The 19,288-nt window shown below is 40.7% G+C and overlaps 1 protein-coding gene across 1 annotated transcript; it reads left to right on the top strand.

The window, feature by feature from the left end:
• The first annotated feature begins 1,566 nt into the window (after window positions 1-1,566).
• On the top strand, window positions 1,567-17,924 carry erbb3b (erb-b2 receptor tyrosine kinase 3b). Its single transcript, XM_044037192.1, has 28 exons — window positions 1,567-1,867; window positions 3,992-4,146; window positions 4,247-4,433; window positions 5,985-6,110; window positions 6,216-6,278; window positions 6,910-7,028; window positions 7,631-7,772; window positions 7,892-8,005; window positions 8,095-8,212; window positions 8,336-8,409; window positions 8,663-8,753; window positions 10,108-10,310; window positions 10,591-10,723; window positions 10,824-10,917; window positions 12,201-12,358; window positions 12,502-12,558; window positions 13,157-13,298; window positions 13,400-13,519; window positions 13,623-13,721; window positions 13,886-14,071; window positions 14,168-14,323; window positions 14,451-14,526; window positions 14,655-14,801; window positions 14,879-14,976; window positions 15,702-15,875; window positions 15,983-16,054; window positions 16,359-16,650; window positions 16,793-17,924. Exons 1-28 carry the CDS (start codon window positions 1,789-1,791, stop codon window positions 17,653-17,655), a joined length of 4,338 nt encoding a protein of 1,445 aa, XP_043893127.1. The 5' UTR covers window positions 1,567-1,788; the 3' UTR covers window positions 17,656-17,924.
• Window positions 17,925-19,288: the final 1,364 nt, after the last annotated feature.

The following is a 19,288-nucleotide window of genomic DNA, read 5'->3' as shown; positions in this document are numbered from 1 at the left end:
ATCAATCTCAGAACGGAGTGGCAACTGCAAAAGGCCACATCAGTCACCCCCACTGCTCGTCTCAGAGGGGACAGGGCCACCAGAGCTGACAATGAGGCGAGCACCATGGTGGCGCTATGAAAGTGTCAAATTCTTTAGGAAACCATCAAGCCTCTGTAAAAGTCACGTTTTTTTCTCTTCTTCTTTGACCTGGCGACAGGTCAGCAAACATTTGTTTGATATCAGTGTAGCTTGATTTGCATATTATTTTCCGCTTTTCAATGTTTTAATGAGCAACAGTTAAGACAATTCTAATTGATTCAATTCTCCAAAGTTTTCACTACTTGGCACCTGATTGTCTTATTCGCAGATTACAGACTGCACCTGAAATCACCGTTCAAAGAATAATACATTTAAAAAAATAATGAGTTATTAAAATGACCTCAAAGAAGACGTGACAGTGCAGACTGTGGCTTGGAGTCCACTTCTTTTTTCTTTCTTTTTTTTACAGGCCCTGCAGTGTCTCTGTCAGCAAATCGCCATCACTCAGACTCTGTCTCCTCCTGCTGGACAGAGGACTGCTGATGGAGGACAGTGGACAGTTATTAATGGCAATAATAAAACATTCATTTGTAAGTGAATCATATTGCATTATTGCAAGTGTTTATGCTTAACATTTTGTATTTTTCTTTGTATGTTCTGTATCTATATGATGTTATTTTTGTAAATGAATACATCATATATATGTATATATATATATATACACACATACTGTATATGTATATATATATATATACTTTTATTTGTGCACAAGACAAGGCATGTTCATGTCATCTTATTAACTGTACATCTGTCAGGGATAGTTACACACGTCCATCCATCCACGAGTGAGTCGTCTGCTCTTTTACTTACAGCTTCATGTCCAGGAAGCTGCTCCACTGCTGCGAGCCCATTTTCTCAAATTAAGCATTTTCTTGTGTTGGGGTTCAGAAGTCACTTGACCGTCTGACAATATGGCCATTGTGGCAGGCTGCTACATGCGCATCAAAGAGGTGATTAACCAGTTGACAGGGCAGCACGGACAATACTGCTCTTTACAGGGGGGAACAGTGCAGCCACTCACATCAGTGTGAGCTGCAGTGCTGCTTCCACACACACACACACACACACACTGCAGCTGACAGCATTAAACTCAAATAACTGCACATAAAAACACACACACACACACACATGCATGTTGTTCACACTGTTGCACGTGCAACAGGTTTGGACCACAAGTATTACAGAGGCTTCATTAATGAAAATGTTTCATCAAGTTTGTCTGGAGAAATTAAGAGGACCACAACATTATTATTTTTATTATTATTATTATTATTATTGTTATTATTACTGTTATGAATATGTCACATTATAGTAGAAGAACATTCTCTTGTATGGCTGAAACCAGTAAAAGACGGATCCACCTCTGATTGGTGAATCATTTGGGCTCCTGTCCAATCACATGCTCCTCTCTGGGAGGAGAAACCCAACATCAAAATAAACTGCCACTTGTTTGCCCTTTTCACTTTTACACTTGGGGCTTTCTCCTTCACTTTACGTCACATCATTTGATATTTTTCCCACTGCTCTCTCTCTCTCTCTCTATTCAGACACAGGGTGTTGAACGTTGAATCAGTTTTGTTTTTTCCACATTATATATGTGTCTCCTTTGATCATTTTTATGCATTTCCCTCAGAGCTTCAGCTTTTCAGAGGACCACTCAGTACTGGATGATATGAGAACACCTCAGTAAACAGAGAAGTCGTCAACATGAAGCAGTGGAGAGTCGTTTTGATGTGTCTCACATTATCATGGAGGCTACAAACAGCATTAACCCAAACACATGAAGGTAAGATCATTTCACCGCAGACTACTGTTTAATAGAATAGAATAGCATAGAATAGAATAGAATAGAATAGAATAGAATTGTGACTTTCACCCAGATCACAATATTTTTCTTTAATATTAGGGCTGAAACAATTACTAAATTAATTGTATAAGTTCTCTGATTTTTCAGCTTCTTAAATGTGAATATTTTCTGGTTTCTTATAACAAAGACATCATTCAGGTTCAAGAACATCCTCATTTCCAACACGTTTCAACATTTTCTGACAGTTTATGGACCAAACGATTACTCAAAAATAATACATTCTAAAAAGAATCCTTAGTTGCAGCCCTGATATTAAACAAGGGTCTTAATGCAACAATATACTGATATTCCTACTGTGTTAATAGATGTATGGTTACACCTGTGCAAATATGTGTGTTTTACATGTCCTAATATTAAGAATTGTTGTGCAGCTGTTCCAGATGAGTTCTCCCTCTATTTATACATAAATAATTATGTACACAAGGATGTGGGTTATGCTCCTGTCATCTGTCGACATGAAATAAGGAGCTAATCAACCTCACATTTGTGTCGCTGGTTCTGGGGTACACCTCGTATTCGGGACTGAAGACAATTGTGTGTACAGCTGCAGGTTCATTGTACATAAAGGGACAGGACTGCAAAGTATCTGTTGGTCAGTGTGAGAGTATGTGTACGCGTCTCCTTCCGTCCACGATATTTCCCGTTTCCCTCTGCGAGAGAGTCCATCTCACACATGTCCCATTGTCTGTTGGTATGATCTCAGCAGCACAGACCCATCAGACACACACACACGCATGCACACAGAATCACTGTCTGTCACTGCAGCGCTCTTCACTCCCTGCGAGGACACACTGACCACATTTATAACTTAATCACAATGAGTCACTTTGTCTGTGGAAAGCCCTGTTCCCTTGACCTCTGTCCGGCTCTCCGTCAGCCCCAGGCCTTGTACTGCTACATGTAGCCGGGTTTGAGCCTGATTATTTTACTCTGCTTCACATCAAACTCTGCAGCCAACACTGAAGCACACACACACACACACACACACACACATCAGGAAGACTCACCATAGTCATTAATACCACGGAGACAATGCAACCTTATCTCGCTGGCATTCTTCATTTGTTCAGCTTCCATAGACCGTACTGGAATAGTAGGACAGTACACCAGCCATAGTTTAACGTCATCATTAAAATATACATAATGCAGTTTGAATGTGTGCGGGCTCATTGCAGTCGATTTAAATTCACATCTGTCATTTGGACTCAAACCATGTGGTAACTGATCATGATGTCACCCAAAACTGAACTCTAGTTTTGAAGCCTGAAGTTTGGTGATTTGGACGACGCCACGTTGAGGTTTTTTGCAGATGCATATTAGTTCTGTGTTAGGGTTGCGGTCAGTGTGTGAGACGCGTAGAAACACTGTCATAGTCCTTTACGTGAGAGAAGGTAGACATGTTCTAACCCTTCCATCCTTCCTCTACTGCTTGATCCTCAACATGAGGGCCACTGGTGCCAGTCCCAGCTGACATAGGGCGACATAGGGGTTTCACCCTGGACAGGGCGCCACTCCATCACATAGAGACAAACAACCATCCACTCTTAAATCTACAGTCCAATTTGCCTCATTCTCATCCTCAAATCTGCATGTTTTTATGACTGTGGAAGTAAAGCTTGAGAACCTGGAGAAAACCTACGCACAAACAAGGAGAACTTGCAGAAAGAACCTTGTTCTGACCGGGTCTACTTACTGCAACCACTACACAACCATGTGTTTATGACCCACATTTCTTAATAATCCAAACTAGTGAGGGTCTATCTGTGCATTCACACAGTGTTTCCTTTCCTTCACATTACAAGTCATAATATCAGTGAGCACATGAAGGAGATGTTGTTCCATTGTTGTTACCTCTTCACTGGAAGTAAAGAAATCCCTTAAGATTGAAGAAGAACAAAAAAACACTGTCCTTTCTCTGCACTCTGAGTTCACCAAAGTTGCCCTGACGCCATCATGAAGCATGAGTGGTCTTCCAGCTGTGTCCAAACTTGTCTTAATGTAACAGGTGTCTTTCTTCTCTGTGTGTGTGTGTGTGTGTGTTAGTGGTTTGTCCTGGTACACAGAACGGAATGAGCTCCACTGGCTCTCAGGAGAATCAGTATAACCTGATTAAGGAGCGCTATGACGGCTGTGAGATTATCATGGGAAACCTGGAGATCACTCAGATTGAGAGGAACTGGGATTTCTCCTTCCTCAAAGTAAACACCCTTCTTCCTTACCCACCTGCTTTGACTGTACAAGGTATTGAAGCTCGCTTGGTTTGTTTTTATTTGACGATAATGATCTTCTTCCATCCAGACGATCCGCGAGGTGACCGGCTACGTCCTCATTGTCATGAACCACTTTCAGGAGATTCCTTTGGGGCAGCTGCGGATCATCAGAGGAAACAGCCTTTATGAAAGACGCTTTGCCCTCGCTGTCTTCTTCAACTACCCCAAAGACGGCTCCAACGGTCTGAGGCAGCTCGGGCTCGGGAATCTGACAGGTGAAGATTTTAAAAAGAGGAAAACAGGACAGTATTATACTCTTGTAATAAACATTCAAGCTCCAAAACATCAAAACTGCAATGCACTGTGTCATAGATTAAATATGTAATCAAGGTCTGTGGGATTAAACCTATTCCAGTGAACTGCAGCTTCTTGGAAATGTGCACAATTGTAGTGTGCAATTACAGTGTAATTGTTTATACATAATAATAATAATAATAATAATAATAATAGTATTAATAAAAAATATTCCGGCCATTATAAGTACAAAAGGTTTGAAAATAGGGGTCAAAACTTTTTTCTCTCTGAGTACTTTTAAATTATTGACCTAGTTTGAAATTACAGGTTACAGTAAATTGTTCTTGGGCAACAAAGACAGGAAAATCTGTAGAAAAAATACATTTGGACAACACATTGTAAAAAAAAAGAAAAAAAAGTTATTAAACAGAGTTATTGTCTGTGGTAAAGGTTGCGCTGGTGTTGCTGGGGAACAAAACATTAGGCCAAGCCAGAAAATAAGGGTGTCGACACTTTAACATAGACATGGTTACACGTGATATGATGTTAGGGAATTGTGCAGTTTTGGGATCAAATGTAAAATATTCACAATTTGAAAAAGGTGATATAAGTTGACCTTTTTTTTTTTTTTACCCTAAATTGCATCTAGTATTTATACATACAGAAACTGAATATACTATCCATACGAAGATTTGTGTAAGTGTATAAATTCTTTAAAATAAAAATGTTTTTAGGTTTTAGTAGTCTAAGAATAAGCCTTTCATCTGTACTGTAGGGATGGCCTTTGCTTCATGGAAGCAGCCATGCTACGCTGCCATGTCCTGAATGCACAAGCTTGTATTTTATGTTTTGAAGCAAAGTTTATGACACAGACAAAGGACAAAAATGGCGCGTTTCCACTAGCACGGTTATTTTGCTTTTCCATTGGCAATAGTACCTGGGATCTGGGCGGCGATTGGTAACGTCACATGAACACACAGGCACAAGAATCAAACCGAACAATGCCAAACTGTAGATCGGCTAAAAATCCTGAAAACGTGGGTCAATCTCTAACATTTAGCAAGGAAATGAAAAAATCTCATCATTGAACAGAGGAGTCTGGTGTATTTAGCTCAGTGGTGTATTCAGTTCAGTGACATAGTCAGACGCTGTCTGTGCTCCGGTCATGTAGGAAGTACTGAACTAATCCTTTTAATTAACTGATTCTCATGATTCATTTACACTGAAAACAACTGCTTTACAAGTCACCAGTCACTGGTTTGCGTGTGTGCTGCGTGTAAAACGAAGGCACGGCAGTTTCCAGAGTCCAGCCATGTTGAGAAGGTACTGGAAAACCAACCAGACTGTGGAGAGTCGAGCCGTGGTGGTACTACATAGTGGAAAAACGCCAAAGGATTATATTTGAGACTACCATGAGATGTCACTAATTCTTACTCAGTGGACCTTATGGCAACTTGTTATACACCTGCATATCTTGCAGGCTGTAGAAGCGCTAATTTGCTGTCTGCTTTGTGTTGTGTCTTTCTTCACAGAGATTCTGGAGGGAGGAGTGCAGATCATCAACAACAAGTACCTGAGTTATGGCCCCTGGATCTTCTGGCAAGATATCATCAGGGACAGCAGCGCCGCTATCGACATCCGGTTCAACGGAGAGAGAGGTTCCTATAGTCTTACTTCACTAATCCCAAGTCACCTTCAAAATTGTCTCTTGCAGTTACTCTTTTTTGCTCTTTTTTACGTCTATTCCTCTTTTGCTCTCTTAGGCCCCTGCCACAAATCCTGTGGAGATTACTGCTGGGGGCCAAATGGGGACCAGTGTCAGATCCGTGAGTGCTTGATTGTTCTGTATCCTTCTACTTGTCTGGCTCAGTTCTTCCCTCTCACAACACACTCATGCACACAGTTGACCAGTGTCGTAATGTAACAAAGTACAAATACTTTGTCACTGTACTTAATTCGCATATCTGTACTTCTACCATGTCATTTATATTTCTAGCAACTTTTACTTTCACTCCACTACATTTCCTCTAACTATCTTTGATACTCGCAAATAAAATCAGTAGAAGAAGAGTTAGTAAATATAGAGCTTTTCTAGTCTTGATGAGCTGCTTTACACCACAGTTTTGCCATTCACCCATTCACACGCTTCAACATGGGTTTAAGTGTCTTGCTCAAGGGCGCACATAGACTACCAGAGCCAGGAATTGAACACACAACCTTTCCGTTAAAAGACAGCTTGCCCTACCACTGAACTACCATGGCTCTTTAATACTTTTACATCTAAAACAAGTACATTTTTTATAAGAAAATTACTTTTGATACTTAAATACAATAAATGTCATATACTTTAAGACTTTTACTTATGTAATTTTTTTTTGGTAAGATACTTGTACACTAGGTACTTCATACATGACTAATGTTGACCTCCATTGGTTCCGTTTCTCCTGTGTGTCTCAGTGACTAAGACGGTGTGCGCTCCACAGTGTAACGGCCGCTGTTTTGGGACCAGCCCCAGAGACTGCTGTCATATAGAGTGTGCAGCAGGATGCAAGGGGCCTCGAGACGTGGACTGCTTTGTAAGTGCCCTGTCCTCACCTCTTGCCTTTGCAGCCAAGTCTAATTTCAAGAGGGGTTTCATTCCAAACGGCTTTGTCACTTGCTTTTTTAATTCCAATTCTGTTTCCAATCACGTTTGACTCCATTGTAAGGCACATATTTTTAAACTGGTGGATGGATTTTCACCCATATTTTATCAATTACAAACCACAAACTGGATTTTTTCCCCGTCTTCCAGGCAGCTGTTTGTATTCGTTACACTAATATTGCACATTAGCGTCATGTGGAAATCCCCTTGCAGACACTTGATGCTTGCTCACTGCAATACTCAAAATCTCACCAGCAGCATCAAATCGAAACTATTCTCTCTGAGACATGAGGTTATTTTTGTCTTCTGGTGTTTGTTGTTTGCCAAAGCTTGTGAACGGTTGAGGGCTTCATAATCATGGGTAGCGCTAAATTGAAACCATAAAATATCAGTTGATCACCCAAATCTCTGCGATGCATCCTCTGGAAGCCATAAGTAGTCATCCTAGCCGCCGATCATTGATAGTAGCGGTCTGGCAGACTTTAGGCACTACCCCAGTAGTTTAACAGCCTGCATCTGTGTGTGTTTGCAAAGGCATGCCGTCATTTCAACGACTCTGGAGCCTGTGTGCCTCAGTGTCCCCAGACTCTGATCTATAACAAACAGACGTTTCAAATGGAGACGAATCCTAATGCAAAATATCAGTATGGCTCCATCTGCGTCTCTCAGTGCCCCAGTGAGTACAGACACCCTGTGTTTTCTTGAATAATACTTTTCCAAACCTTCCTAAATGTGCAAAAGACTGCCTGAAGTCTGAAGTTCATCGCCGGCGTCTGTTTACTTTCATCCTCACAGCACATTTTCTGGTGGACGGTAGCTCCTGCGTGAGCGTTTGTCCTCCGGACAAGAAGGAGGTGGAGAGAGAAGGCCAGAAGCAGTGCGAGCTCTGCAGTGGACTCTGCCCCAAAGGTTGACACTAATGAATACACAAGACAAACTTCCTCTGAGGTCATTTGTCGTCCATCAGAGCCAATCAAGTTGTCGTGTCACCCCTGCAGTGTGTGAAGGAACAGGCGCTGAGAACAGACAGACCGTGGACGCCAGCAACATTGACAGCTTCATCAACTGCACCAAGATCCAGGGCAGTCTTCACTTCCTGGTCACAGGGATTCTTGGGTAATTATTTGGGTTTTATACCATAAGCGCAATAGCATTTTTTTGTGTATGTTTTAGTGTATTTCATCTCATTCCATCAACCTGAAACCAAATTAAAATGAATCTTTTCCTTTTTCTCCAAAGAGATGACTTTAAAAACATCCCACCACTGGATGTCAAAAAGCTGGAGGTATTCCACACAGTCCGAGAAATAACAGGTTTGTTGGTGTTGATTAACAATAAATCATGTGCCACAGCACTGTAGCTGTAATGATAAGAATTCATTTGTATTTCAGTTCATTTCACTGTAATGTCAGACCTTAAAAGATTCAGTTACATTATTTGCACACTGATAAGAAAATAAGTCCTGCATGCATTCATCCATTCAATGATCCACTGTAAAGTTTGTTTGTTACTATATACTGTATATATATACACTATGTTTTAATTGTGTTACACTTTCATTTTCAGATATTCTAAACATCCAGTCATGGCCCAAAGAGCTGACTGACCTGTCCGTGTTTTCGAGTCTCACTACAATTCAAGGGAGGTCGCTCTACAAGTAAGTACTGTTGACACTGCATGTTTGTGTATATGAAAATGATCTTTTTGCATTTATATGGGTTTATATCATTTCTGTTGTATTTTCCCACTTCAGATTGTGAAATACAGTCTGTTTAGGCTGTTGTAGAAATGTGGTGGCTCAAGGTGGCAGCCTCTATAAAGCAAGCCCGTAATAATAAGTATATTTAAAAGGCTTATTTTAAGCCTATGTGAAGCAAACAGTCTACATTTTAAACCAAACACACACATACTGTATATATATGTGCATACACATGGTTAGTTCAAACCACCAAGCGCAATTTGTCGTGTCACTCCACGCCAATTATGAACATTATTATTATTAATATTATTATTATTATTAATAATAATAATAATAATAATTATTAATAATTAAAAATAATAAAATGTTCAACATTTTGTGATGCGATGGAAGCAAGTTGCCGTATTTTAAACAGAAGTAACACTTCTTTTAGCACTCTCTGTTGTGGAAACGTCTGCAGAGAAGAAACCGTCGTTTCCACAAGAGATAAAGTGTCTTACAGCTCCAAGTGCTCACACACAAATATAATACGCTACCCTGAGTCTGGCTGCTGGCAAGTAAGTGATGTCGTTTGGAGATTTTTGTGATTTTTCGCAAAAGTTGAATAATTTCAACTTGAGCGTCAGATGCGGTTTGTGCGATATAGATGCGATGGATGGCGATATAGATGATGACTTTGTATGTAAAGTTGTTGTGCGACAAATTTGCGTCGCGTCCGGTTTGAACACAGCATAAAGCCCTTGTGAATGTTGCATACTGCATCTTTTAAATTCAATTAAATACAAGAAATGTACCAGATAAAACAAACAAATAAAAGTTGACTGTATTATACAGGCTCCTGTCTCTCCTGGCTCACTTTTTCACGCTCCATGTTCGCACCTCATGATCAGCCTATTTGTGTGTTGCTGTGAAGATGTGTGTGTGTGTGTGTGTGTATTTTTTCTGGCATAAACACTGACCTTGACAGGACCAAAACCTGGTCCTAATGATGCACAACATAATTCCTGAGGAACTGGTTGATTTTTAAGATTTGAATTGTGGTTTATTCAAGGTTAGGATTAGGCATTAACTGATTATGTTAAGGTTAGGGAGACAGCTTTGTCTCAATATGGGTCCTCAAATGCGTCGCTGAGCGAACCTGTGTGTGTTTGTGCAGCACTCCACTTGACTTTAAAATAAACAGATGAGAGTTATTATTATTTTGACATTTGTTTCACATATTTTTTTTGTTCTGGCGTGAAAGTTCTTTCTTTTCTTTTTTTTCCTCCCCTGTTTTTGTTTTTGTCTGTGTCCTCCTTCCCTTGAACCACAGACGTTTTTCTCTGATGGTGATGCATATCCCCACTCTGACCTCACTGGGTCTGCGCTCCCTCCGGGAGATCAGTGATGGCAGCGTGTACATCAGTCAGAACGCCAACCTCTGTTACCACCACACTGTAAACTGGACACAGCTGTTCAGAGGACGCAGAGTTCGAGTCAACAACCTTAACAACAACAGGCCGCTGGCAGAATGTGGTGAGGCGAACTCAGAGTCTGGCAGGAATAAAAACTCTTCTATTTCCAAATGAAATGTTGAATTTGTTATGATTTGGAAACCTTGAAACTGATCAAACCTTTTGTTTTTTTTATCCATGTACGTCATGAAAATCAAAACTTTCTTTATATCATATAATATTGTGGTCAAAATTAACTTCCTCGTTGTCTTTTTGTGTCTCGCACTTGAATTAGTGAGTGTAATGTGAGAGCTATTGTTTGACCGCTGTGTCTGTGTTCTCACACTGTTGTGTGTGTGCAGTTGCAGAAGGCTACATGTGCGACCCACTGTGCTCAGACTCAGGCTGCTGGGGCCCGGGGCCCGACCAGTGTCTCTCCTGTAGGAACTACAGCCGAAATGACACGTGTGTGGGCAGCTGTAATTTCAACGCCAGGTCTGTAGATATGAGTTGATATTCTGTGATTCTTCACATTTGTGTGTTGAATATTTTCCTCTTGTTTAACTGTGTATTGTTGAATATTGTGTCCATATAGAGCTCCGAGGGAATTTGCAGGGCCCAATGGGGAATGTGTTGCCTGTCATCCAGAGTGTAAGCCTCAGCATGGGACAGTCAGCTGTACAGGACCGGTAATAACCTTCTTTTATAATAAATACCCTGTGATTACTCACATCATACAGTAGAGTGTGGATGTTTGCTAATATAGAAACTGCACAGGCATGAGTTGTTTGCCCAAAATTTGTGACAAAAAAAAAAAAAAAAAATCTGCAGTTTGCGTCTAGGTTTTGGCCTCTCTATGTTTCTGCAGCTTCTCCCACAGTCCAAAAAACACGCAGAGGTTAAATGGACACTATGAATAAGCCGTAGGTGTGAATGTGAAGGTGAATTGTTGTTTGTCGACGGACTGACTCAAATTCAGACAACTTTATTGATCCCCGAGGGGGAATTCATTTGCAGCCTCACCACATCCTCATCACATTCAGCCTTCGGTCAGGAATACTTGACCAACCTCAGTTTCCCCTGAGTCGAGAAATAGCTTCCTTCTTTTTTTTTTTGTTATGTGCCCACCAGTGACACTTGGTCCGAGCCTTGAAATTGCATCGCTAAACACTTTTTAGACCCACTCGTAGGGGTCAGTGTCCGCCATCTTTGCTAACAGTTACACTAACAGGAACAAGTGTCACTGGTGGGCATGTAACAAAGAAAAGAATGAAGACATTTCTCCACTCAGGCTAAACTGAAGTTGGGAAGCACAATTTTTATAAAATACTACCCCTATTGCAGTAATACAAAGCTAAATGCAAATCGGTGAAGTTTTACTTTATTGAACAACCATTAGCACCAACAGATTCACAGACAATGAAGTAAGGAAAAAAAAAAAAAACATTACAATAAGACCATCAATAAAATAATAAATAATGCATGTCTAGGTTTAAAATGCCTGTAAAGGTGCTTTTTAAAAGGATAGCTATTCAAATTCATGAATGGAGGAAAAAGTGTTAGGTGATGAATGAGGCGAAGTCAAATCAAATCTTTTTTAGTGACACTAATTCATTGTTTGGGAATTGTTTTGTTGTAAGAATGTTTGTCTATTCTTGCTGGTTACATGACTTGAGCAGCTCAGTACTTTGTGATCATGTGATTCTCCTCATAATAATATTACATATTTTTAAGTATACTTATACTACAGTATACCTGCTGAAATATGTTCCCCAACAACTTCCATTATAAGCTACTGCCTCAATGGTCCCATCGCATATAAGCAGAATTCCATCCCACACCATCACATATGCTGTTTCTCGGGGCTGGTGTTTATATTTTTTGATTGGGAATCACAATATTAACATTTTAACTTTGCCACACAGTTAAAATGAAACAGTACAAAGATTTGTTTCCTCTCTCGATTTATTAGGGCGCAGATGAGTGTGTGGAATGCGCCAACCTTCGAGATGGTCCGTACTGCATGTCCTCCTGTCCCACTGGTGTAAATGATGGACAGAAGGGACTAATCTTCAAATATCCCACCAGGGAGGGTCACTGTGAATCATGTCACCACAACTGCACACAGGGGTGAGGAGGACAGACGTTTGTGTGTGTGTGTATGTGTGTGTATGTGTGTGTGTGTGCGTGCGTGTATATGTGTGTGTTCCATCCATGTGATGCAGTAATGGCTCTATAAATGTTGACGACAATGAACTGTTCATCTGTTTCAGATGTTCAGGCCCAGGATTGAATGACTGTTTACAGACAGGCAGACTGTCGGTTAGCAGGTGAGTGTTGCCCCCTGCTGGTAAAAAAACAAAACAAAACAAACAAAAAAACTACACAACTATATATCCTATGACCTATGTGTATCTATCATTTCATGTTTCTCATTTAAGTGCAACCACTTAGTGTCCCTTTCAGTTTGCAAATAAAATTATCCATTTTATTCACAAAGTCTTCTCCAAGACACTTTACATGGCACCGACAAAACAATAAACAACAAAAGCAACAGCAAGATACAAAATAGATGACAGTTTAAAAGTTTCTGAGCTGTTGGTGGAGAGTGTGGAGGGAGTTTTTTCTTTATTTCAGTGTTAATTTAACGGGGAAAGATACAATTACATTGGGAACAGCATAGCAACTATCAGATTAATTAACAAATGTAAAAAGTAATCACAAACAGAAAACATAACCACAGTAGGTGTAGGTCAGCTGAATGCACAACCTGACAGTATAGACATACACATACTGTATATACATACCTGACACTTACATATCAACCCCATGCTTCTTGCTTTTGAAATGTTGACAGTTCACTTGTCCACTTGTTTCTGACCTTCTCCCAACATCTTTCTCTCTCTCCGTCTCCGCTCCTGTCTGCAGTGGTCAGATCACAGGTATAGCTCTGGGTGTGCCGGCCGGCTTGATTTTCTGCCTGGTGTTGTTTTTCCTGGGAGTGCTGTACCACCGAGGCCTGGCAATCCGCCGCAAGAGAGCCATGCGGCGATACCTGGAGAGTGGAGAGGTGCGATTCTTGACACTATGCCTGCGTTTGAATTGACAGGTACATGGAGAGAAGGAATAGAGTCATGTGGGAGTAACTGTTGGGGTTTTTTTTTTTGGCAGAGCTTTGAGCCGCTGGGTCCTGGAGAGAAAGGCACCAAGGTTCACGCTCGCATTTTGAGGCCCTCAGAGCTGAAGAAACTCAAAGCTCTAGGCTCGGGAGTGTTTGGAACAGTGCACAAGGTATTTTAAAGTTTTTTCAAACACGTATGCACCAGTTTGTGTGTTAAATGAAGAGATATGACTAGTGGCATGACTGCAGGTGTACATTTAATGTATGTTTAAGGGATTTTGGACTCCCGAGGGAGAGACTGTGAAGATCCCTGTGGCCATCAAGGCCATCCAGGACAGCTCAGGTCGACAGACCTTCACTGAAATCACTGATGTGAGCATCATATACTCTTCAGAAGCAGATCACTTTACACACAGTGTCAGACTATGATGAGAAACTGGAGACAAATAAAACATTTTGAGGTCACAATGATTCCCAATGCAGAACAAATCGAGTATCACAGCCAGTACATTGATGTTTTCTTCTTCTCTGTGTAGCACATGCTGTCCATGGGCAGCCTGGACCATCCTTACATTGTGAGGCTGCTGGGCATCTGTCCAGGTCCCAGTCTGCAGCTGGTGACACAGCTCATTTTGCAGGGTTCCTTACTGGAACACATCAGGCATCACAAGAGCAGCCTGGACCCCCAGCGTCTGCTCAACTGGTGTGTGCAGATTGCTAAAGTGAGTGTAGTTATGGATTAAAATAAACACACAAAGAAACAACGATTATGAATAAGATGTCAGAGTATATTTAGAGTACATATGCTTCTGTCTTAGGGTATGTACTACCTGGAGGAACACTGCGTCGTCCACAGGAACCTGGCGGCCCGTAACATCCTGCTGAAGAACGACTACCAGGTCCAGATCTCTGACTATGGTGTGGCTGACCTCCTTTATCCCGATGACAAGAAATATGTCTACACTGACACCAAGGTTGGTTAGACTCACTCATTTTGAGAAACACCTTGGAAATGTTCAGTCACAGTTAGTGGTTTTCACTGTCTCTCCCAGTAATAAAGTCAGACAGTGACGTGCGCCTGCGATTTGTCTTCTAATACAGACTCCTTTAAAATGGATGGCACTTGAAAGTATCTTGTTTCGCAGATACACTCATCAAAGTGATGTTTGGAGTTATGGTAAGTGGCTGCAGGACCGTGTGTCGCACTATAAACTATGCACTGATGAGTAAATGCTCCTCTAAATGGATGCCGTCTGTGGATTTTGGCAGGGTGGGTTTAAATGTGTCATCTGTCTTCCCGGACAGGGGTGACAGTGTGGGAGATGATGTCGTTTGGAGCAGAGCCGTATGCGTCCGTGCATCCTCAGGAAGTGCCAAGTCTGCTGGAGAAGGGCGAGCGTCTTTCACAGCCGCACATCTGTACCATAGATGTCTACATGGTCATGGTTAAATGTGAGCTTGATAAAGCACCATGACGCGTACATGGAAATGGAAATGTGATCCGGATAATTCGATTTTTTTCTCTCTAGGTTGGATGATCGATGAAAACATAAGGCCAACCTTCAAAGAGCTGGCCAGTGATTTTACTCGTATGGCAAGAGACCCACCAAGATACCTCGTTATCAAGGTGACGTATACTCGGCGTTTACTGAAGTACTTCAGCATTATTGCGATACGATACCACTTTATTGTCAGTTTTTACTGGAATTAATTTTGCAGTTACAAAAAAGACAACATACAGGTTAAACAACAACATACAGACTTTTAATCATCCGAGTTAAATTTCAGCAATGATCAATTTTTGCATTTCATCACCAGTGGTAAAAAAGATATTTGTGTGTCCTACCATTTCACACAAATGTGTAGCTCCTTTTGTTTGGATACTGTACTCGGCTTTATTTTGATTTGATCACATTTTAACCAGAAAAATAATATTTACAGCAGTAAAGACACAGTATTTTTAGTTGGTTGAGGTGCAGCTAATTACTACTGCTACTAATACTCATTGATTAATTCTAATCATTTGCTCAATTAATCAGTAAAAAAGATAGACTTTGACAAAAAGTCAAACTTTATAGCTCAGTGGTAGAACGAGTCATGGGTTTCAATTGCCTGCTCCTCTAGTCTACATGCCCACGTGTCCTTGGGCAAGACATATGCTGGCAGCGTGTGAATGGGTATGAAAGATAAGTGATAGAAAATGTGCTGTGTGAATGGGTGAATGGCAAAACTGTAGTGTAAAGCAGCTTTGAGTGGTCATCAAGACCAGAAAACCATTTAGCAAATGTACTGAGTTATATGCGATGGTGTTTTTATCATCTGGGATGATAAATCTACCCTATTATTCTGTAGCTGGAAGGAGAAGCAGCCTCAGAAGAAATCAATCGAAGAGGATCCGAGCGAGGACTTCTGGATACAGATCTAGAAGACCCAGATGAAGCTGGACTGGAGGACGGTTTGACGACTCCTCCCCTTCAACACTCTCCATCTTGGAGTCTGTCCCGTTCTCGTATTAATTCATACCGGGTAATAAATTATTCTTTGTATGTCGTTGACTGTTTGAGGGCCATCTCCAAAGAATAGGGGCCAAGTGAAATTAGCACATTAATCTTTTTTTGTTCTCTGATTTGAAGAGCGGCACCTCTCAGTCTGGGCCTATTGGATACCTGCCAATGACACCGAGTCCTCTCGACAGCATCCGCCAGGTGTGGCACGTTCACATATTCATGGACTAGTGTTTGCTGGTGCTTGTATTGTGCGACGAATAAATAAGATAAAGTAGATTCAGCTCTAATGTTTCACAGCCTAACTTTAATCAGAGAAGTTACTACACTTTGCCAATAAGAATATCAAAATAAGTATTAACACACAATGCTGCCAGTATTATCTCAGGAGCCAATAAAGTTAGTTATTTAGGTCCAGCTGGTCTTTATTATTTTGCTAATAAGAGTGATTGATTTCTCTGAGCTGCTGTATCAGTCCAAGTATTTATTTGCTTGCATGTCTCAGCTGTGGTTCCAGAGAACTCGGCTGAGCTCTGTGCGGACGCTGCCTGACAGGTCAGAGGTCAGGGGGAGTGGCAGAGAGGCGGAATGGCACGAGGAGGTCCTGCAGAGTGCCAGTCTTTACAGGGGCAGATTTGGCTCAGAGAGAGGTAATCCTCGTACAGCCATCGGCCGACACAGGAAACTCTCAACGGCATCAACTCCATCCTCATACAAGGTGTGGAAGGCAGAGGAAGAGGATGAGGTGGACCATGACGGCTATGTCCTGCCCGTGTCTCCTGTCTCTCCAGAGAGAGGTAAATGATCAGTACTACATTGAGGTTTTTTAAGTTTTTCAAGCATTTCCTGTTGTGCTGCATTTTAAACAAAAGGTATATTATTATTATTGCAAAAATATGTAATCAGTTTCTCTTCTATGAATTTTGTCGCGACTCACAGTCTCTAGAGTCTCTCATTCTGGCCGAAGAAACCCAAGACTGAAGACTAATCTGGCTCTGGTGGTGAAAAATCCTTCCCAGGAATATGAAATCATGAGCAAAGAGTCTCCTCCTGGCTCAGGCAGCAGTTTCTCATCTCACACAGTTGCCATGTCTGGGGCCCCTTTCAGTACGACCTCACCTTTACCTTCGCCAACCTTCACGGTTTCCTCACCCGTCCAAACCACAGCAGACGTGGAAACAACATCAATCTCAACCGCAAGGAGCAAACAAGAGGATGACGATTGTGAGGACCATAAAGACTCCAGAGAGAAAAATCAGCAAACTGAGCGCACAGAGGAAGACCAGGAAGAGGCAGTGCAAGGAATGGGCAGGTATGAATACATGGATATCAGGCGCACTGACTCCTCAGAGGGAGAGGATTCAGCATGGGAGAGACAAACATCTGCAACAGAGACACAGGAAACGGACCAAGCAGTGGACATGCTGGAAAAAGAGCACCAGGGTGAAGAGGAGAGGTGCCACTACAACACTAATAAGCACCCCACACATCCAGAGAATCTGAGTGGCCTGGTCATGCCCACACCAGCTGTGCTCACATCTGGGGAAGAGGAGGTGGAGGAGTATGAGGAGATGACCAGATTTGGAGTGGTGCCCAGTGAGTGGAATCAGTCAGACTACCAGAATGTTCCAGTGAAGGGAAGAGCTGTTTCAGAGGAAATGGGCGGGGGCAAGTGTGTGGGGATCAGGGGATACATCAAGGTGTGTGCAGGCATGGGGGAACCTGGCAGCAACACATCGTTTGACAACCCAGACTACTGGCACAGCAGACTGTTCCTCAAACCAGATGCTGTACGCACCTAATAATGTGGAGTGGGACAGACATTACTTTGGCACCGGTCATAAATCTGCATAGATTTGTAATATTTAAATATGTCCGACAAGCTTTTAAAGATAAAAATAATAATGAGTATTAAAAACATTACACAATTGAATGTGATGTTACTGCTTTATATGCAGTAAATAAATGTTTATGAGCCATAAATGTGCCAAAATACTGTTATAACAGTAATTTGTAGTAGGGATGGGACAATACCACTTTTTTGTATCTGATACCAATGTCACAAACTCGAGTATCTACCGATACCGACATTAGTCCGATACTGTCATTTTAGACCATTTGAAGCTGTTAATAACACATTTATGCTGAGTCATTTCAAAGACATCATTTTTCAAATGTGTAATACATATTGTTCTCCCCAAAAGAAGAACCAAACAGCCCAAGCATGACTCAGCTAAAATGCTTTTGCTGATTTTTATTTACATTTTTATAGTCTGTGCATAGGGAAGCATGTGATTTATAGGATATCCGATCCAGTGATTTTCACCAGTATCGGACCGATACCGATACTGACCGATAATGATTCCCATCCCTAATATGTAGTGACATGAGCTGTTTAAGTCCCATTTCTATATCTCTGTCTTTTGTAGAAATTATGTTGAATACACTTATTCTACAATTCTCCAGTTATTTGTGTTGTTTGTTTATTTGTATGGCTGTCTTTTTTGACACCATCTTGCAGTGTGTTTCAAATAAATGGAGACAATACATTTTGAATTGTGTTAAAAGTTCTTATTTGTGTATAGTGTATTTTAAGTGTTTTTTGTCTCAGATTTAATTGGGATGTCATACATAATAAAGTGATATTGAGTGGGCCCTCAATGCGTCTCGAATTAGCATCTGTTTTTAGATGCCAAACAATATATGCATACATATACTTTTGGTTTGTTATGGATGTAATCCTGCAATGTGGCCTGGGACATAGTTGCATTGACCATTTCTGAAAGTTTGAGGACACACTCAAACAATTCACACCTGTAATTGTAGAGCATATAAAATACATGTATACTATATATAAAATAAAAAAATAAAATAAAATTCTTCTCTGCTACCAAATGATTTGTTTCTTTTATTTATTTTTCCACAAATGTGTTAGATATCAGTTTTATCTGTTGGTAAGCCCTTCACCAAGAAAATCAATTCACCAATAATGCAAAGACTAGAACTAATATTTGGTACTGTTTTGGAGTCATATGTGTATCAGATAACATAGAGGTTATTACAAACATTGATATTCATATGAAAAAAAAATCAATTATATATATTAAATATAAGAAGTACTAAAATCCAATACAAACACACTTACCATAACTCCAAACATACTTGTTTGGTTACATGAATGACAAAATGGGTATATTTGAATAATTATTATTATATTAATTTAAAAAAGTCTTTATAAAAGGCAATAGAACATTAAATATTAGAAGTACTAAAACCCCAATACAAGAACATGTGTCCTCTCTGTTTATGGTAGTACTGCCATTTGGCATTGGTTTAGAGTCAGTTTATCACATGATATGGGGGCTATTGAAAAATAAATACAGATATTTCTTTGATATATACACACACAACATATATATGTACATAATATTTACA

The sequence above is a fragment of the Solea senegalensis genome, linkage group LG11 (assembly GCF_019176455.1).
Source record: "Solea senegalensis isolate Sse05_10M linkage group LG11, IFAPA_SoseM_1, whole genome shotgun sequence".
Taxonomy (NCBI): Eukaryota; Metazoa; Chordata; class Actinopteri; order Pleuronectiformes; family Soleidae; genus Solea; species Solea senegalensis.
This window is presented reverse-complemented; position numbering and strand designations above follow the sequence as displayed.

Bases quoted from the DNA above. Each gene is read 5' to 3' on its own strand.
- erbb3b (XM_044037192.1), top strand. From the start codon at position 1,789: ATGAAGCAGTGGAGAGTCGTTTTGATGTGTCTCACATTATCATGGAGG. The intron at 14,527-14,654 runs GTAAGTGGCTGC...CTTCCCGGACAG, and splicing joins AAGTGATGTTTGGAGTTATG to GGGTGACAGTGTGGGAGATG. The intron at 15,876-15,982 runs GTAATAAATTAT...TCTGATTTGAAG, and splicing joins CTCGTATTAATTCATACCGG to AGCGGCACCTCTCAGTCTGG.